The 21,588-nt window shown below is 39.0% G+C and overlaps 1 protein-coding gene and 1 pseudogene across 1 annotated transcript; both read right to left on the bottom strand.

Moving 5' to 3' along the window:
• Window positions 1–246: 246 nt before the first annotated feature.
• Window positions 247–1,584, bottom strand: LOC118802245 (annotated as a pseudogene).
• A 6,392-nt stretch (window positions 1,585–7,976) lies between these two features.
• On the bottom strand, window positions 7,977–14,766 carry LOC118802239 (galactose-specific lectin nattectin-like). The gene is made up of 7 exons (XM_036562723.1): window positions 14,609–14,766; window positions 13,763–13,837; window positions 10,216–10,322; window positions 9,765–9,893; window positions 9,557–9,662; window positions 9,225–9,291; window positions 7,977–8,210 (listed from the first exon to the last, which is right to left on the bottom strand). Coding segments are annotated over exons 2-7 (474 nt in total). The 5' UTR covers window positions 13,827–13,837; window positions 14,609–14,766; the 3' UTR covers window positions 7,977–8,209.
• Window positions 14,767–21,588: the final 6,822 nt, after the last annotated feature.

The following is a 21,588-nucleotide window of genomic DNA, read 5'->3' as shown; positions in this document are numbered from 1 at the left end:
CAAGCCTTGAAATTGCGTTGCTGGAATGTAAGTTAAAGGTGGGGGTAATTGCTGTGAGTATATAGATGGGAATGTTCTTACTAAAGAATGAGGACAAAGAAATTAACTTGCCAATTTTTTATTTTCAGGAAATAAAGAAATCATGAACATAAATTGTAGTCTTATTTATATAATTAAAGGGCAAGATGGGTGAGAGAAATGATGAGGAAATAATTATTGGGAGAAATAGTGATTGCATATTGCATCTCAGACAATTCTACCATTTCTGTGGTCAAGCAGATTAAGATGTGGTTCCTCCTCAATATCTGCTTGGGGTATGGCAGGATGTTGCTCTGCTCTAATGGTGGCAATGTTGTGCAGTACCACACATGCCACTATAATGTCACATGCCCTCTCTGGAGTGACCCTGAGTCCCTGCAGGCACTGAAACCTGGATTGAGAATCCCGACTGTCATTTCAACCCTTGCTCTTGTTTTGGATAGGGTCAGGTTGTAGCGTGACTGTGGTCCAGGCTCAGGGTCAGGGTATGGTGTCATCACATATGGCATGCAGGGATACCCTCTGTCTGCAAGGAGGAGACCATCGCATTGTCCTGTAAGCACACAGGAGATGCAGTGATTTAAACTGAAACAATGTAACCATACACTGAATGTGAACCACAGCAAACATTTCCCAGGCTTACCTTGTTCAAATTTATTGTATAGTGCAGACTCATCAAAAATCCGTGCATCATGCACACAATCAGGCCATTTGGCTCCAAGATTTGTAGTTATGTTTGTAGCATCACACATGATCTTCATGGAAGATAACAGTAAGTTTATGTAACAAATTAAATGCTACACTTTTATTTAAATAAATTTAACAAAGTACATTTAAGATGGTCACTACCTGTATATTAATGCTGTGGAAGGATTTTCTGTTTACATAATCCCCTTCATTTTCTGCGGGTGCTTTAATTGGGATGTGGGTTCCATCCATGCAGCCAATGACTCTTGGAAATCCTTAAATTTTAAAAAATGCAGAGCTATTTCCACTTCCCAATCATTTTATCCTTTTCTAATCTTTGTTAATAAATACAAACCTGCAATTCTGTGGAATTCCTCTTTTATGTTCATTATAGGCTTATGCCCAGGGAACACCACAAACCTCTACATCAAACGTTTTAATGCTAGGCATACTTTTCGGGCAGACCGACATACAGTAGCCTTCCCTATGTGTTCAGCGTCTCCTACATTGTATAAAAAAGAACGATTTGCAAAAAACCGGAGAGCAATGCATAAAGTTTGCAAAGAAGTAAGTGCGGATCCACGATGTGTGATATTGGAAATGTATGGCTTTAGAATATTATTTAAGTATCTAATTGACTGTAAAGAAAAACGGTGATACTCATCGGGTAATGAAAGTATGTCCAATCTGGGTCTAATGACTCTTCCCGACAAAGAGCTCGACGAATAATTTGCGCTTCAATATCAACTGGATCCTCGAGGAAAGCACTGGTCATCTGAGGTCTTTACTGCCCTCCCCCTTGCTCAAACTCAAGCTTCAACCACCTTGACAGCAGAAGGCAACTGCAACCTTTCTGAGACAGACTATTTTTCCTTTTGCCTGCAGGCACACCAGTCTCACAGGACAGGACAACACGTTTTTCCCATACATGCACACGCCACGAGCTACACACTCAAGGGAGCCACAGATGAGCTTAATAAAGAAGCAGTGAAACGGCATTAGTTTGAAAGAACTACGATGCCGATGGGTCCTACTGTCCCTAAGTTAGCTGTAGTGCAGCGGGTCTTACTGCCCTTGTATTAGCTACAGCTGCTGGGTCCTAGTGCCCCATAGTTTATACTCTCCCAATCTTCTTAGCTCCTACCCGTTACATTTAGTTGTGATTTTGAGATTCGATATTTCATCATTTAATGTTTATTTGTTGTTTGTGGAGACCACAAATTCCTACACCTATTCTCAGTGTCAAACCTTGGAGCTGGAATAAACTGATAAATGATCTGGACGTCTGCCGGTGCTCTTTCTAACTGAAGAGTTAGACCAGTTGATGCACTGCCAATAAAGTGATACACAATTCGTACAAATGGTCCTTTGAGCCTGATCAGTACATCAGGTGTGTCGTGGCAACTTCCAGAGATTTTGACAACGGAGAACGGGAGGGTTCCTACTTACCTTGATGACTTTATACTGAGCCATTCAGCAGAGCAGTTTATTCTCCCACATCAAAAGATGAGATCCTATCAACAACAGTTTCCTCACAGGTACGCCATGTGGAGCTTTCCTTAACATCCTCAGATAATGTTACTAGACAGAATGAGAGATTGCTTTGTTTAGAAGCACCCTGGAAAGACCTAAGCAACAAAATGGTTGAGATTGCCATGGACAGTGATTTCTTCTAGGAAAGAGGTTTCTTCACCAGGCACAACATCTTTGTCCCTACTCATTTAATCCCTCTCTCACTTGATGAGCAGTCCAGTTACAGCCTATCCCATACTGAACACCAGCTCACTCGATCACTCTCTATAGCTCCACCTACCATTCAGTTTCCTGACTCAGTTAACCGACGTATATTTTTATATAAAAACTAATAAAAAAACAAATGAAATCCCCTAGAGGTTTTTCACAGGTTTTTAAAAATGGCCTTAAGAGGGTGCTAGGGGACACCAGGTTGAACCCTGGGGGAGTAGAAACGTGTCCCGGACACTCCCATGCTCTTTTTCCCTATACTACTTCAAATCTACACTCTGGACATCACATGCACACACTGTAAGACCGAGTTCTCCCATGCCCAAGTACTTTCACGCCTGTTCCACCCAATTTTCTTTTTACATGAATCCTGAGGCCTTGCAAGTTATGTATGTAGGCTGTGGAGGCCGAAATAGGCATATACAGTACTAAAAGGCCCATGGAGTCCAATACATAGAGTTCCAGAGAGGATCAGAAAGTACCATACGGGACCAGACAAGAGCAACGTGGCCCATATGACTCAACATTAAGACTACCACAACATTGTGGGATTAAAAGGAATCCTGGGAGTACTGAAGTGGCAAAACCCTGCCAATGATGGGGTTAAATAAAATCTTATTGTGTGGTAGTATGTTTAAATTAGCCCATAGAGGACTGGTGAGTACCAATGTGGCCCATAAGACTCAATTCAAGGAGTACTTAAGTGTCCAGAGGCCAAAGATGAAAAGTCCTAGGTCTAGACCATGGGCTGTAGGGTTAAACCAGGACGGAATTTGACATTTGAGCTCAAGGGGACCTGCCAGACATATATTTGTGTCAACTTTGGTTTTGATGCATTTATTCAAAGTGTAAGGGGAAAGGATTATCTAAGCATCTTGGGAGTACCAAAGCACCCTGGAAGTGCTCAGTGGGCTGAGACCACTGTTGCTGGCAGTGGGCCAACCCTGGAATCCCATAGTACTCCATTCGAAGAGTACCAAAGCATCCAAGCATGGCCATCCAGGAGTAACAAAGTATCCAACGCCCACAGAGACCAAGTCTTAGGCCAAGATCTGGGTTCACAGGGCCAGACCGGGTTGAGACTCAACATGTGAGGTCAGTAGGATGTGCTGAATGACATACTGGAACACAGAACTAGCAAGTGGTCAGGAACAGGAAGTAGCTTTATTGACACTTATGTGGAAATTTGTTTTTTGACACATTTCTTGACACAAGAGTTAGAGGAAAGGAGTACTAAAGCGTCCTGGGAGTACCAAAGGGTCTAGGGGTCATATTTTCTTGACCTTTTGGCCTAGAGTCACCAAACTGTTGTAGAAGGTTGTGTCTCGATGGTCAACAACATGCTCCAATTTTGGTGACCCTACCACCTTTCCCTACCTCTCCAGGCCTATGAATGCAAGTTTCATCCAACCATTGACTTATATAAGGCCCGACATTATTAAAGGCCTTAAGGATCAGATCTCTCTGACCTTTTGGCTTAGAGTCACTGAATTTGGATATGGTAATCATGTACAGCCACTGTACAGCTAAGGATTTGTCTCTTTTACCTTTGACCCTACACTAAATTTGGATATGTTTATCTAGCTCTATGATTTGCTTCCCCTTGCTAGACCTTATACAATGCATTCTGCAGGGTCATTGCCTAGGCAAATATTCATAGGGTTAAATTTGTTTCTGCTGGGCCTTTGAACCTAGAGTTAACAAATTTGGATGAGGTTAGTGTGCTTGTGATTTGTGAAATATTGCCAAGTTTGGTGGCTCTATGACCTTCTCACAATTTGCTAAACTGCTTTATGTTGTGTTGTGCCCATTCAAGGCCTAGACCCCAAGTACATCTGCTGCACAGAAAAGGTCATATCTCGGTATTTGGTGGTCCTATGACCTTCCCCCACCTTTCTAGTCCACTTTATATTTACTCCTGCCTATTTGCTGTATCTCCTCAACCTATGAATGTAAAGTCATCAAATTTGTGTGATGTTAGTGTGCTGATTGGATGATAAACTTTCTAAAGGTTTGGTGGACCTACAACCTTCCACCAACTTTATAGTCTGCTTTAGGTTAACGAATGCCTATTCATGGGCTAGGCCAACATTGCAGTCACTGTATGGATAAGGCTATATCTTGACCTTTGACCTTACAAATTCTGATATAGATATTGTGGTGTTGGGACAATTGTGTTTGTCAAGTTTTGTGGCTCCATCACTTTTCACCCCCTTGTTAGACCAGTAGTTCTAAAGGGTCACAGCCGAGACCAAAAATCATATAGATAAGGCAGTTTCTGCTTGTTCTTTGAACCTAGAGTCACCACATTTGAATGTGGTTAGAGTGCTAGTGGGTGGATAAATTATGGCAAGTTTGGTGGTCCTTCGACTTTCCCTCAACTGACTAGATAGATATGTTCTGCAGGGTCATGGTCTAGGCCAAAATTTGTTAAGATAAGGCTGTATCTCCTGGACCTTTTAACCTAGAGTCATCAAATATGGATGATGCTAGTGTGCTAGTTGGTTGATACATTTTCTCAAGTTTGGTGATCCTACAACCTACAAACTTCTGTGTATTCATAGCCTAGCCCACCACTGCAGGTCGGGATTCGATGTGTGAAGTCAGGGGAATGTGGTGGATTACACATCAGGGTGCTGAACCCTTAAGTGTTCAGGTACAGGGAGTAGATTTGGGTAGAGCCTAGGGATCTGAGATCTACACCAATGAGCTTGATGAGCCTTTTGACACAAATGTGGCTTTTGAACAGACCAAAAGCAGCCAGTACCAAAGCAGCCATTCTTTGAGTACCAAATCGTCCAAAGCACAGCAGTTCAGGAGTACCAAAGTGTTCAGAGATCATAGAGGCCATGTAGGCCAAGTCATAGGCCTAGATCTGGGGCCAGGGGGTCAGACTGGGAAGAGAATCAATGTGTGAGGTCAGGGGGATGTGCCGGATGACATCGGAGTGCCGAACCAATAAGTGGTCAGGAATGGGAAGTAGGTTTGGGAAGGTCCTAGAGGCCTGAGACCTGCACCAGTGAGCTCAACTTAAGTCCCTGACACAAATGTGGTGTCAATTCTGTGTTTCACAATTTTTTCAAAGTGTTAGAGAAAAGTAATACCAACGTGTCCTGGGAGTAGTATAGTGTCCTGGGCATGCAAAAATGGGTTGAGAACATTGCTACTGGCAGTAAGCTAACCCTAGACTCCAATAGGACTCTATTCAAAATATACCAAGTGTCCAGGGGCCATAGAGACCTAATTCTTATCCAAGATATAGGTTCAGAGGGTGAGATCGGATTGAGACTCTGATTAGAGACCCTGACGTCTAATTTGTCAGGAACACAAAGTAGCCTTTGGTAGGGCCTAGGGGTGCAAGACCAGCACCAATGAGCTTGGCTTAAGCCCGTCAACACAATTGTGGTGTCAATTTTGCATTCCACAAATTTTTATTTTAGATGTTAGGGGAAAGGAAGTCTAAAGCGCCCTGGGAATACAAATGTCTAGGGGTCGTATTTCCTTGACCTTTGGTCAAAAGTCACCAAATTTGAATATGTGTTGCATCCCCTTGGGCTGACAACATGCTCCAACTTTGGTGACCCTCCAACCTCACCCTGAGTGTTGTGCACCCTTATAGAAGACAAGCGTATAGAACACTTGTCTTCTATAAGGTTTTAAGATTCATATGCTCTTATACTGCAAAATGTGATTTTTCTTTTTTCATCAGGAGACAGGTCTACATTACTTTGTGTGGTAAACTTTGCATTTAACCAATTTTTCTATGACTGTTAGAGGAAAGACGTACCAATACGCCCTGGGAGTACCAAAGCAGCTAAGGATCATATTTCCTTGCTCTTTTAGCCTAGAGTCACCAAATTTGGATATGTGTTGTGTCCCCTCAGGCAGACATGCTCTGACTTTGGTGATCCTCTCACCTTGCCCTGCCAGGCCTCCCAGTGCAAATGTCATCCACCCATTGTCTTCTATAAGGCCTCACATTGTCAAAGGCTTTACGGGACATTTTGACCTAGAGTCACTAAATTTGGACATAGTATCCCAGTAAGATGGCAAAATGTGATTAGTTTGGTCCTTGCACAACATTGCCTTACCTTGATCTGCTCCCTCTGAATGGTTAGGTTAAGGTCAAGATTGGGTGAGAGTGTGGGTAGGTAAGGGGATGTTGCACAAGCACCAAATTTGGATATGAACAGCATCCCGATGAGACAGCAAAGCTTGACAAGATTGGTGGTAATTGCCATACCTACCCACACCCTTCTTTCAGTCCCTCTGAAAGGTTATGTTTAGGCCAAGGGTAAGTGAGGGTGTGACTAGAAAGGGCAACATCGCTCAAGCACCAAAGTCAGATAAGGTCAGCATCGTGGTGAGAAATCAAAGTGTGTCAAATTTGGTGCTTGTGTGACTTCGCCCTACCCACCCTCCAATCCCCCTGAACAGTTATATTTAGGGCAAGGTAAGGGAGGATGTGTGGATAGGTAAACCATCTCGCCATGCTTTGCCGGCACTCCGAGTTTGGTGCTTGTGCAACATTCCCTTAGCTTGCCACACCCTCCCTTACCATAAACCTAACCATTCAGAGGGCCATATCTCTTTGACCTTTGACCCTAGGATCACCAAACTAAGATGTGATCATTACTCTAAAGGGCTGACCAAGCATGTGAAGTTTTGTGGTGGTACAGCCTTGCACCACCTTCACGGAGCAGGTGAAGCCTCTGTCTAAGGCCTCAGTGCTCTAAGGCCTGTAACTTTGCAAAATTTGAGGAGATTGCTAAGTTCTACCAGTTCTGGTAAATCAGCTAACAGACGCCTGCGCTGGCTAGCATTGCGCTGGGTGATGGGGGGTTACAAGGGACCACCCTGCCCACCCTGGGAGAGCAACTGTGGACAACTGTGCTCTCTTGGACTCCCAGTCACAGACAGCTGTAGCATCATCAGGGATCGAACTACCATCTCCTGATGATAGAGCCAATGCTTCCTCCCACTTGGGAGCCCTGAATTGTTTACTTTTAACCAAGTAAATCTTACATAGTTAATCATTGAATACTCATTGAATTATGCAGAAATTTGAAAAAAATCATGGAATTCTACGTAAAGCTATTGTGATTTATTTAAATATCTGTTTTGGAATGAAAACAGATGTTGCTTTTGCCTTTAGAGAACTGTAGGAACTTTGCGTTTGATCTTTGTTGTATTTCTGTGAATGAATCTGTGTAGCACACTGTACCTGATGAATGAATGTATAATAATGACAGAGTAAGGCAGCTGAGGGAGATTATATTAGAAAATTCAGCAACTGTAAATAGGTATTTCAGATACAAGCTCATAATTAGGTTATACATAGAAATCAGATGCTGTGTAATAGATCAAATTCAATATCAAATATTTTACAGTAAAATAGGGACAACATTCTGCTGTGCAGTACCTGGACCCCAGAATATACTGACCAACTCTTCTTAGTAAGAAGACTAATAATACAGATGGGTGATGAATCAGTCAGGAAGCAGGAATTATGCAATGCTGAATTTTATTTGAAATCAATCACAGCCCCTTGTACACACAGATTATAGTGATGTTGTTTTTAGACCACATATAGAAACTGAAAACAAATGATCATAATAATCTTTTATGTTTAATATCTGGGGCTCTCAAAGCTAAAGCGTTGATTATTATATGTGATTTCTGATACATGCAGAAGGGTACTGGAAGGAACAGGTCAGGTCAGTTCAGGCTTTCCAAACCATCTAAAACAAGAAAGAAAATCCATTAGATCAAATCTGAGAGTGTCAAATTGACAGAAGCATTGGGCTACACTGGGTCTGTTTACACCTCACATGGAACATGTGTTTTGGTGGTTGGATCTCTTTTGGATTCCACTTAAGCGCATGAGAAGCCGCCCCCAGCCGTAATGTAGGAGGTGCTGAGGCAGGATGCCAGTGCGAGTTGCTTTTATTTAAGTGAGATCCAACAGAGTTTAAAAAATACAGTGGCAGAGGTGACCGGAACAGATAAATCCATGACAAGGCAAAACAAAGTAAAACAGAACTAAACAAGAAACAAAACCTACAACCAGAGAAACAGGCAACAGCAACTGGATATATAGACAATGCAAGACAAAGGGACTGAGCAAACACAGGGGTATAAATACCAGCAGACAACGAGAAACACCTGAGACCTATGAAAGGGCAGGGCTAGGAGACAAAGAACAGGTGAAGACACATGGCAGACATAAAAAAACACACAGCACTGGGAAACCAAGAAAAAGGCAAAAAGAGAGAAAGACCAGGACAAAGAGTGAACAGGTGTTACAAGATGGTTCTACATAGAACCTTTTTTGAAAAGGGTTCTGTAAAGCACCAGAAAAGGTTCTTCTATGGTTAAGATGTCAGGCTTGTTACAATAGAAGAACACTTTAACATTGCAAAAAACTTTTTAAACTTGTAATAATTATATTCTTTGAGTGATGTGAGCATACAAACAAACACACACACAAACAAACACACACACACACACCCATTGTGTTTCTGTTATTATTATTATTATTATTATTATTATTATTATTATTTTATTACTTCTCTATCTAATAGCACTGCTATTCTTTTACACCCAGTCCAGCAACGCCTGATCATCGCTTAAGGTCTGGATCAGTATCAGGATCAGTATTTGCATATAATATACATATAATTTGTTAGAATAAAAGAATGTCAATAACAACTTTCTATGGCATGCTGTGCAATGCAGAAATAAGGAAAACACACCATTTCCCGGTCTGTCTGGCACAGACAAAAGGACGTTTCTCAGTGCAAACAAGATCATCCCAGCCTCCTACAAGAACAGTGCAAAGAGTTCCATGAAATATGAACTAATAAATACAAAAAACAATATTCCAATGAAATACAACAATAATTATAAAAGCATAGAGTGGAAAAGATGGTAATGGAAGCATAATGCTATAATAAATGCATTTATCAATCATAAATAACGTTAAAAGGATTGTGCTAGGAACATGTCTCAGTGAGATGAGCATGTAGCCAGCAGTAGAGCGTGAGGAAACCAATAACAATAAGAAGAAGACCCAGAAAATTGTTACCATTGTAGTTGATCTGCAAACAGCGTCCAGAGCCATCTGGCTGGCCTGGGGTCCATTTAGCGAAGTCAAAATCAGAGCCATCAGACCAAACCCAGTATCCTGCATTCTGAAGAAGAGCAATCTGAAATGAGTGTCGACTGTTCCAGAGAAAAGAGACTGAGCACACAGAACACTGGGAGAGATTCAGCACTAACTCAAACACACTTACACTCGGTTTGCCTCCGAGCCACGTGGGGCGATCTTCACCAGTGTGACTTTGAATCAGACGCTTAATGAACTTCTCTTCATTATTATTATGCACTGAAGCCAGAAGAGCACCAGACTGCATACAAACTTTCTACAGAAAGAATTTATAGAGACATAAACATTTTACCAAGATGGACATTTAGTTTATTCCAACCTGTTTGGGTGTTTACTTTTAAATGTTGGATTTTCTACAAAGTACTAAACTACTACTAAAATACTAAACATTAATAACATTATATTCTTAAAACTAAAACATCAAACTCATTTAAAGATAAAAAGTAAAACATAAAATCAACTCAAACTGCTTTACTGCTCAGGCCATCTAACACAGAACAGTCCACCTGAAGGACATTTTGCACAAAGTATGGTGGTTTAGCCTGAACACCTGTAGGAACAGCACTGAATAAACATACCTCAGCATCCTTCCATGAGCTTCCAATGCCAAAAAATTTGAACTCGCGTGACCCATGCTGTGTCCATGCAAAGGCTTTCAAAAGTAATCCTTTTTCTTCCTGAGTGTCTGCATTAACAACAGGTTGTGAGAGTTTGAATACCTAAAAAAATGGCAAATTAGGTAAAAATACAAACCCTACACTTTTACTTTATCTGGGAATTTCAGATGTTGTGTTTCAAACCTACAGAGACATTCAGTTTCAGAGACAACAGTTAATAAACTCCTTGGACATTAACTTGGCACGTTTCATTAAAGGCTTCTAGCTAAGTAGATCATTTTCATGGTGTAGCTGTATTTCAGTTTCAAACTGAGAATGCATCCAAGATGAAAACATTATTTGTTTCGGAGAAATCACAAAGCTTCATTTTGCTCATTTCTAAGCCTCAATGACTTTTGCTTTGCTGTTATACACAGTGTTTTAGAACACCACAACAGACAGTGTTGCAACAGAATATCAAAAGAATGCTAAAAAAGGGTTTGGGCCTCTTAGTTCCAGCATGACTGAGCCCCAGTGCACAAACCAGCTCCATAAAGACATGGAGTGACCGTTTTGGTGTGGAAGAACTCCAGTGGCCTGCACAGAGCCCTGACCTCAACCCCACTGAACACCTTTTGGATTTCTATTCCCAACCAAGTCTTAACATCTAACATCAGTGCCTGATGGCGTCTTGGCCGATTGGGCAAAAATGCCCACAGACAATCTCCAAAATCTTGTAGAAGCTTCCCAGAAGAGTGGAAGCTGTTAGAGCTGCAAAGGGGGACAAACTCCATATTAATGCCTATGGATTTAGAATGGGATTGATACAAGCTCCTGTAGGTGTGATGTGTAGGTGTCCCAGTACCATATAGTGTACCTCTTGTGATGTGACTAGTCTAATCTAAATAAGAATTTGTAGAACATTTACTCAACTTAAATTGTTTCTTTGGAATAAACTTGTATGAAATGCGCTGAACATTAAATATTACTGAAGTCTTTACTTGAGTACTTTCGTAAAAACTTTACTATGCAAACTCTGTTTACTAAAGGTCTGGATCAATATATGCAAATAAAAGAAAACAAACAATGGCTGTTTGAAAAAGTACAGTCAGGTAAACTGTTATGAAAAAAACAAAATCGGTAACATCTGTCTGTGACCTGCTATAAAATGCAGAAATAAAGAAAACACACCTTTCCTGATTCATCTGGTACAGACCAGACGGCCAACATCCAGGACTGAGCCAATCAGAATCGTCTGAAACTCTGTTATGTTTTCCTTAAACTTTTAATCACTACTTAGCAACCGTTGCTAGCTGCTTTTCAGGTTTTTTCAGGTCAGGTCATTGGCAACATGTCACGCCTGCTGAGCTTTAAAGTTACTATGACAGGGTGCTGTTTTCTACTCAGTAGCAAAGAAGGGCAAAAATAAACTTCAATATCAGCTTTGGATCGGTCTGTGTGGTAAACCTGTTTTCTGCCTATCATTTTATTTTCATTACAGTCGTAGTTGGTAGTTTTAGATGATGCTGAGCAGATTGTGTGGTTGATGCAAACTTTGGCAAATTACTATTTTAACCCCACAGTAAGTTAATTTAATTAAATAGATGAAGTGAGCAAACCCACCACAAGACCAGAGCAAACAGCAGCAGGACAAAATATTCATTTTCATTTCTGTTATGTATACATAAAAAAGAAACTATTGCCATTAAACTGTTTGGAGTAAATCACGTGGTTACGTCCTCCTGAAATGACCGTGTTGCATTATTGGATGCAGTATATAAACAAAGAACAAACCAGGTACTGGAATGTTTTTCCAGAGCAGCACGTCATCCAGGTCTCTTTGGAGTACTGAGGAAATTCATGAGGGTCTCGTACTGCATACTACTTACTAATTTGGGCTCAACCAGTACATGAGCAGTATGTCTCAACTTTTTCCAACAAAAGCCAAAGAGTTCATTTGTAGGTAACTTTTTTAAATTTGTAAGAGACTTATTTTAGCCACGCCCCTGCATTTTAGAGCAGGAAGTGAGGCTGCATCCCTGTCCCTCATGGCCACATGGTAAACAGTTAAATCCCATTGTTTTGATGTAAATGTGTCTCAAAGTCTAAAAATCAATGGGAAACATTAAGAATCATCCCAAATTTTCTGCAATTAAGTAAATGTTTTGTGTTTTAAAGAATAATATGATGTTTTTATGTGTGTACAGCTGTTTAGAGCTGTGTTTATGCTAGTCATGTTCTGGCTGCATTTTTGAGTTCAAAATGATCTAAAATTGTCACTGAAATATTCACTACTTGTAAGGGCCCAGCCTGCGCCGCAATCCGCCAGCAGAGGGTGACAACGGCGAGGTGCCATAATTTCAGGGAACTCCAATTCCCTGAAGCCCTTGGGCTAATTAGGCCCAACCTGACACACTTGTGTTTCCCTCGACTTAAGGCTGTGGCAAACAGCAGCCCTTTGTCACACCTTTGTAGAGGGGTGACCGGTACAGTATGCAGCCCAGGTGGGTATTTAAACAAAAAGAAAAGAAAAACAAAATGGAAAGAAAAGAAAAGAGGGCTGGAAAACACAAAAAAGTGTAATTGCCCCAAAACTACTTAAAAACCACAAGAAGGCTTGAGCTACAAATGGCTCCAAGCTATACGAAAGGTGTTTGCTCCACTCAGAGCAAACAAGTGAAACAAAGTCTGTCTTCCTCTCATAATTACAGAGGAAGTAACTTTTGTTTTCTCATTATCTTTTATTTCACGTTTCTAGTTCAGCCTTTGTTTGAGCTGCTTTCAGCATCCCCTTTGTTTGCCTTTTTATTTCCTGTTCCTTGAGGTGTTTTTCCCATTGTCACCTGTGCTTCCTGATGGTGCAGAGGTAACTCCACAGACTGCCAATCAGTACATCAGTGGTTCCAGCTTGGCTCTGGGTCACCTCAACTCCAGTGTGCCAAATTCACATCCCATTACCTCAATCGGTTTTGTTACACCCTTTCTCACAGGGTTTCCTCTCTGCACTTGGAGAACAATACTGAAACATTTGGTAGAGTTATGATTGTTTTTGTAGTGACAAAATGGAACGTTCAATCATTTGTTTTACTAAAATACACATAATAAAGTTAGAGTGTCAGAGCAAAAGTCCAATATCAGTTAAAAGTCCTAAATGTGTTTAATTCTGACTTTGAACCAGTTGAGCAGAATCACCCACTGATGCTCGGCTTAAAAAAGGGGGAAAATATACAAAACACACAACATTATTCCAGCATTATTTTACTGATAGAAAAAGCTGACTTTGTCCAGTTTAGCCTTGTAGTGATTGTTTGATTTAAAATATAATTTTGATCAAGAACTAAAATATCTATTTCACACCAGTGTATCAATACATACATGTCAGTGTAGATTAATCTCCTAATCTGAGTGCTGGAGTTGTTCCTGCTTTCTCTCCTTCATATGAACTTTCAGAATCACACACTATTTTATACACTGTCCTTAATCCGTAATGATGTGACTGCATATCAGTGAAATGGATGTGTTTTCTCACCAGCTAGCTGGACACTGAGGAGACACATGATCCCAAGAAGAAAGGAGGAGCACCGGATCGCCATGACGACAAAGACTGCAGAGAAATTTCAGTCAGACACAGTAGATCAGTGATAGAGTTTTAATGTATCAGAGATTCTACGTTCACAGTGTACACAAACACAGACAGCGAGTTTAACTCATTAAGTCTTTGATACATTGACACTTTACCTGCTTAAATGTTGCTCTTAGATATTGGGTTTCATTTCAAATAATATTAAAATATTACAAATATACAGTAGAAACTGGTCAGTGAGGGAAGGTTTGCAATACTTTTCTTTTAAATCTCCAGCTAATCTCCTGTGAAATTTTGACCAGTCTTAAAAATTTAAAGCTCCTCAGTGAAGAAATGAATGAAAATTGTGGAGGTACTTTTACAGGTTGTCCAAGGTGTAGCCTGACTAATAGTGACAAAGTTTTCTAGGGAAATTTATCAAGATGTTTTCTAGAGAGTACGGGAGATGATGATCCTGTATATCATTGTGTAACAGTATGTGTCGACTTGCACTTTTCAACATTATAGAAATAAAGGAACCGTAATGAACAGATGTGGGCAGTAAACAGTCTGATACACTGTTCACTGTTGCACAGAAACTCAAAATGAAACTAAAATACAGATGTACGTTTTTTATGCTTTGATAAATTAAAAATGCATCCGTCATCCTCACAAACTAGAATATTTGCTTAGGAAGTAACCTATGAGCCCTGTATGATGTCAGTTTTGCCTTTTTGCTTGAACCATTGAAATATTACCCATTATCCTCATGTATATACACGGTCAGAGAGTCATCATAATGAACATAATTACCAATGAACAAGCTGTTGTTCTTCTTGTCCTCTGGTGGATGATCTTGTGGATGGGTTCTTCTGCTGAGGTGGTGGAGAACTCTGTGGAGATCTTCCCAAGCAGACAGTGATGCTGGACTGCTGGATCACCTCTTTATATTCAGGAGGAGATGAAGTGGAGAGATCGTATGAGAGACTCTGGTCCAATCAGCAGAGCTGTAAGAAGGAGTGAACTGAGGTGTGTGTTTCAGACACTGTCCTCCAGCGGTCTGCCCACAGCGCCCACTAGTGGACTCATTAGTGTACTAGTCAACTGTGCATCCCCTGGTATGTGTTCAGTCAGGAATTTAGATGTTTCACCAGATTAATGTAAATTCTGTCATCATAATCCAGATTTTCTCATTATTAAAGCAGCTGATCTGACTGATCTGACTCTTTACTGTCATAACTTAATATAGAGATCAGACACAGCATATTTACACTTAATCAAATGTAACTTCTGCATCCAGATATTGATCAGATCTGGAAGAAAGTGAGGAGCAGAACAGAAAAGAGGCATTAATAACGACACACTGTTTGTTTATGAAGTAATAAAATTAATACTGAACATGTGCTGAAATATTCCTATTTATATTCTCACATATTTAAACTAGAAAAGCATAGACTTAATAAATGTTGTGTATTTTTACATATGTATATGTGATGTAATCATGTTATTCAGTGCTGAAGTGCCAAGAGTGTTTATGTCTCCATCAAGACAACAACAAAAATCTAAAATATGACTAGTATGTTTAGATTAGTTTACCACTTTTTTACTCAGTGCACTGCAAAAGATCAGTGTCAACAACTTGAGCAGAAAAATAAGTAAAATTATCAGACAATTTAATGAGAAAATATTACTTAATAAGAATGTTTCATTGATTTTAGGCATTATAACTAGATTTACGTAATGCTACTTTGATCCGGTTTTCATATAAAATAAGGAAAAACTGGCATATGAATCTTTTATTAAGCATTTTCTTAATGTCTTCTAGTTAGAAAAGCAGTTTATTGTACATTTCATGCCTTATTTTGAGAAGTATTTTCACGAATGGATCTGTTTTAAGTGCTACAGTGTTGATTTCAGACTTTCTTAAACAACACTATTGTTTATTTGAAAGCAACTAATCTTTAGTGTTGAGCTTGAAACAATTCACACATTCTCAGTTTAATACATTTTGTACCAAATGAGGTCTTTAAAAAAGGGCAGAAACTAATCAGTGAACCACTAGGTCCACTATGGAAGAGGAACTTGAAACTCTATTTCACTTGTCTTAAGAGTACAGTCTTTTGGATATTTTTTCAAAGATAAAGCTGAAGATCTGTCCAAATAAACAACATTTCAGGAACAGATTTATTCTGGATCTGTGGCGCCTCCCTGCAGAGGTTATCTTTAAAATGTAGACCATGACACCAGAAAGGAACATACATTTGGCATATTAAGGTATTTGTTTATAAATATCCCATGTTGAATAATCACTCACTTGCGTTTGTGTTAAGATAACCGTTAATATACTGTTACTATGTTATGTCACTTCGTACAGAAGTTTAGCTTTATCTTAAAAAAAATCCAAAATGACTGTACGCTTAAAGAAAGTGAAGTAGTGCTGAAACTTCCTCTTTCATAAAGGAGCTTCAGAACAGTTCAGTTCTCTAAAAGAGTTCCCTTATTTCAGTTTAAAGAGTCTGAATAAAGAGCTCATTTCTCTAAATAAGATAATTGTAGAGAAAGTTTCTAAAAGCTGATTAACCTCACACATATAAATCTAGTCTAGTCTGTTAATGCTTAAATAAAAAGAAAGATCTGTTGTTTATTTTAAGATCTTCTGGCTTGTTAAGATTGAATTTTTACAGTGTGTAAATTCCATGTGTTACACACAGTTTTAATGTCCACTAATTGACGTCTGTCTTTGATAAAATGTCCTGTTGTTTTTATCGTGAGGTCACTAGACTAGACACTAGACAATAGGCAAAAAGAGGGAAAAGCACACAATGGGTTTCAGCTACAAAAAGCACAGAAAATCCCAGAATCCCTCATTATCACAAGATACAAACAAAGCTAAACTGGACCAGATTTGTTTGTGCAGTGACCACAAAAACTGGGGATGGATATGGGGCTAAAACACAGCCAGAGCTGGAGAAATATTGCACTATAAATTGGCTGCTGAATTATTATTTACTGTGAACTCAAGAAGCAGCTCCTCTCAGTGGTCCAGTCCTTATTTCTCATCTCTCCTGTGTCCTGTATCACTTGCCCAGGTACATTGTTGACCATTTCACACTACAGGACTTGTAAATGTTCAAATAATAAAATTCACTACGGTACTTCCATCTCACTATAATGCTGTGAAGTGTCCAGACCTTTGTTATCAGTCTAAAGTTTGGACCCACCTGCCTGAAAGTCTGCTCTTCATGATCTGAAAGACATTGTGATCTAAAGGTTTATGATTAAATGTTTGAAATCTGTTTCCAATAAAAATACATGTACTGAAGTTGATGTTTGTCTGGCGTATGTTGCTCAGTCTGGTTGGGGGCTCCTCAGTGGGGGCTGAGCTACCGAAGAATGTAAAACTGAAGATGTTTGGATGTGTTTAAAACTCTTTTCATTCACTGCATAACTCCATGTGTGTTTTTCATAGTTTTGATGTCCAGTCCGGTCCACTGTAAATACCCATAGGTGTCATATTCAGTTATTTCACAAATAGATCCAAAACTGGGTTTTGCAGCTCGTATTCTCAGCAGCCGCCACATCAAAAAGCAGAAGCTAAAATTTCATGATCGTATCGTATCTAACTGCCACTTGCAAAACTTTCGGGAGATGAGATGAAATGTCATGCTGAGTGTGGTGTTTGAAAACGGTCTTTGGAACTGACCACAGTCCATGTCCAGTGATAAAGAATTGCTTTCTCATCCACATTCATATGAGTATGATCAAATAACCCAGTTATCAGGACCATGAATATGTAACACTACAGTTTTCAAAACTTTTCTCTGAGATGGGAAGTTGCTTTAGTTTATTCCGTCTTGCACAACAGTGTGGATTGATTAACAGTAAATGCATGTAAAATTACACCTATGAGCCATTATTTATGTCTAATATTTGTGTCAGTTAATTCCATTTTGTTTAACTGGACAAAATGACGTTTTGTCTGCTTTTTAAATGTTGTTAATGTTTTAAAAGATTCTTGGTAAACTATAAAAATTAGGCAATAAAATTCCAGCAGGCTGAGTTTCTAGTGGGATGTACTGTATAAAACCTAGATTTTTGCATCACATGCAGTCATGTGATCATGTGTGATTCGATATGTATTGATGATATTGTGTGTCTGTGAATGTAAAGCATCATTCTATAACTGACCCTCAGTAACAGCCTGTGAACAAATCACCTGAGAGCCCTGCCCAATTTACACCACCCTGTTGTGTAAGGAGGAGTAAAATAAGGCAGCTTCCTAACTAAAGAGAAAGTTGTTAAAATTACAGATAATGTTATAAATGAAATATGAGATCAGTTCCAGAGAAACTTTTAAAACACCACATTCAGCACAACTCTAATTTAATCAAATATTAACCTTAACCTTAACCTTAACAATCCAAAACTTAGACCTAACCCTAAACCATTCACTTTAACCTTAACCTCAACCCTAAACTAAACCTAACCCTAAACCAACCACTCACTTTAACCTTAACCTTAACCCTAATCCTAAACTTAACCCTCTAATAATAATAATAATAATAAAAATAGCTCTATGTTTACAGGGACAAGTTGGTATTAGTTGTTTATTATAAATGGAACAGTTTTGTAATGTAGAGCTCTAACTGTAAAAAAAATAGGCCAAATCCAAGTTGGCCACCTGGACATGGTCAGTGTCGACTGGGCAGTAATTCTATAAGGGTGGTCTGCTTTGGTAATATAGAATGTTTTGATGATATTGGGCCCTAAACATGTAAAAAAAACAAGGGTCAAGTGTGATGTTGACCACTCAGACTTGTGCATCATCCTCTCAGGATCCACACTGTACATTTTGGTGGACATACTAAGCAGTCTGGTCACTTTATTATAAAAGATTCTTTCATAATATAATGTGACACTTTGTCAGTATAATGGAACTAAAAAAACAGATATCTCTAGGGTTAAAAACAGGCTAGAATTATTTGTCAGTCATTGATTAAAAAGCTGTTGCTCAAAAAAAGCTGAAAAATGTGGTTTTTACTTTGGAACACAATTTAAAATATATACACTATAATAATCACTCAATGCATGCATGCACCATTAAAGTCATGCAGTGGTGGTCATCATCTGATTTGTGAAAACTTTCACAAACGTGGTTTTGTATATTTGAGTGATTTATGCAGTTCTACTCCCATTTTCATGTGTAATAACACAGTAGTTCAGCTTTTGGCAGCAAATATAGATCATTAGTGCATATAGCTTTAATAACTGATTATGTATAAAGATAACAGCACACTAATATTAACTTTCCTGATTTGTGAAAACTTTTACAAATACATTTATATCTATCATTCCGTTGTTGATCAGTTTTGGCAATAAAAGCTGAATATTTGGAGGGCTTGGCTCTATAACGCCATGTATACTTACAGTAGCAATGACATTTCACTTGTTTTAGTCGTTACCTGATTTGTGAAAACTTTCACAAACATGGTTTCGTATATTTTATTGATATATGCAGTTCTACACCCATTTACATGTGTAACAGTAGTAGTACACAAATACACCAGTGTCACTGCAGTGCTGAGAATGATCCACCACCCAAATAATATCTGCTCTCTGGTGGTCCTGTGGGGGACCTGACTATTGAAGAACAGAGTGAAAAGGGATAAAATAGTATGCAGAGAAACAGATGGACTACAGTCTGAAACCGTAGAACTACGACATTCTCCAATAAGGTAAGTGGGGCTGTTAAAATGGACAATGACTGTAGATGCAAATTAATTGTGTATTTAACTGAGTGGCCGGTCATTGTGTGTGTTTTTCTTTGATGTTACTGTAAATGCTTTGTACATTTTGTACAATTAAATGTTTTTACATCTTAAGACTTTTGGTTTTGCTAAATAAAAACTTAGTCATTGAAGTAAATCAAACTGTTAAATGAAAAATAATGAATAAAATAAAAACAGAGTTTTCTGAGGTTGGAGCACTGATTAAAGCCCACTTTCATTACTTGGCATAATACACTTTTGAAGTTATAAGCTCTAGAAAATAAAACTCCGATGTGTAATATTTGCGGATTTTGGCGTGGAACATGACGTCATCTGAATCCACAAATCAGGACTAACAAGGCGCACCAGTGCTTGGGGATGCACGATACTGCATTCCGGAGTTATAGCCGGTAGAAATCCGAATCGCTAACCGCAAGCAAACTTTACTGCGGTTAGTAAAAGCAGCACTTGTTTGGCTTTTTAAGGAAGCACCGTTAAAAATACGTGCAATGTAACACTGCAACATCCACTCACTGACCGACTGACCATACAACACATCGCCAAAACTCTTCGTTTGGAACCAGAACACCAGATGTTTTAATGCACAGCGGTGAAATCCCTGACCGGCAGCGATTCGTTCAGTTGCATCCGGAGTTGTTTAAACGACTCAGCGTATCAGCCGCACAGGTTACAGCAGGACCAGGACCATCTGTTGACTCACCGTCGATTCGCTGAGTAAGATTCGGTTTTCAGACAGATCACAGAGAAACCGCTGCTGCAGCTGTGAGATCAGGCGGATTGAACGGAAACACACCGTGGTCACCTGTTTGCGTCACACATCGCGTACTACTCTTAAATACCTTACTTCATTTGATTTGTAAACAGTTTAAGGCTCGTCTTCATCTCTATTCACTAGTCTTACCAAACCGTAACATTTTGTGTTTTTAGAGAATTGATTGATCTCCTTTTTTATGTTTGAACTTCTTAGTTTCGGTTTCGTTTTCGTCCTTCGTCACCGCGAGACAGACTGAGTTCTCTTACTTTCGCTACTACAGAAGCCAAAGAACCAAAAGTTTCAAGGGCCTTATGATAGATAGTTAATGGAAGATTCTCAGCCTGTGATTGTTTATCGTTTTTTTTGTTGTTTTTGTTTATTTTTTTACTCAGCTTTTCCCGCATTACCCAGCCAGTTCCCAGTGCTTTTGCTTTAAAGTTTGAATTTCAAAGCATACATTCGTTTATGTGTTGTAAAAATAACTACAAAATAATTTTTCGATGGGAATAAATTTAAAATAAACGAAAAATGTTAATATTGTAAATATGCATGTATTTTAACGACGTAATGACTATTTGTAAGCTTTCTTTATTTACATTAAATAGGAATCCTAAATAAAAATTTAGGAAAAACTTCGTCATATTTATTTTGTAAAAATACATTTCTAAATTCTTTCATTGAATTTAGATGTGATAGATTAAAATAATGCATTTTTTAAAGAAGAATGAATCATAACTGTTTTATTCTTTTAAAATCATGAATGAATGATACAGCAAACTGATAAACTAGTGTTACAATGAATGTCGATTTTTAAAAAGATTTCTATTTGATAATTCGAGGACTTGTGTGTGATGTTTCATGTATAGAACTGCTAGAGATCTTACCTCCGCGTGACTGGCTGCCATCTGAAGAAATAAGCGCATGAAATTCGTGATCTATAGGCCCTGCAGGCGGCAGAGAGCAGGAGTAAAAAGGGTCATACATTTTTAATGGGTATTTCATGTTTTACATTCACATTCCATCGATATTCTTCGGATTTAAATGTATTTGTTACTAATTGCCAGGAATTGTAAACGCAGGATTGTCTCAGACTTGAAGATCCACTGTATGGTGGTTCGTTACATGAGCAGTTCTGGCCTGAAAGTCATTATATTTTTAATATTTCGCCATTAATTATTGTCATAAATTCATGGCTTTTTCCTCCAAAGGTAATCCTGGAAGAACTCTCAGAGGAGTACATGACATGTGAC

The sequence above is a fragment of the Colossoma macropomum genome, unplaced genomic scaffold (assembly GCF_904425465.1).
Source record: "Colossoma macropomum unplaced genomic scaffold, Colossoma_macropomum, whole genome shotgun sequence".
In the NCBI taxonomy this organism is placed as follows: Eukaryota; Metazoa; Chordata; class Actinopteri; order Characiformes; family Serrasalmidae; genus Colossoma; species Colossoma macropomum.
The sequence above is the reverse complement of the archived record's forward strand: the minus strand, read 5'-3'. Positions and strand labels throughout refer to the sequence as shown.

Excerpts from the sequence above, each read along its gene's own strand:
- LOC118802239 (XM_036562723.1), bottom strand. The coding sequence starts at position 13,826 with ATGGCGATCCGGTGCTCCTCCTTTCTTCTTGGGATCATGTGTCTCCTC. Across the intron at positions 9,894-10,215 it reads GCTCATGGAAGGATGCTGAG|AAAGTTTGTATGCAGTCTGG; the intron begins GTATGTTTATTC and ends TTCTTTCTGTAG. Across the intron at positions 9,663-9,764 it reads GGCTCGGAGGCAAACCGAGT|AATGCAGGATACTGGGTTTG; the intron begins GTAAGTGTGTTT and ends GCTCTTCTTCAG.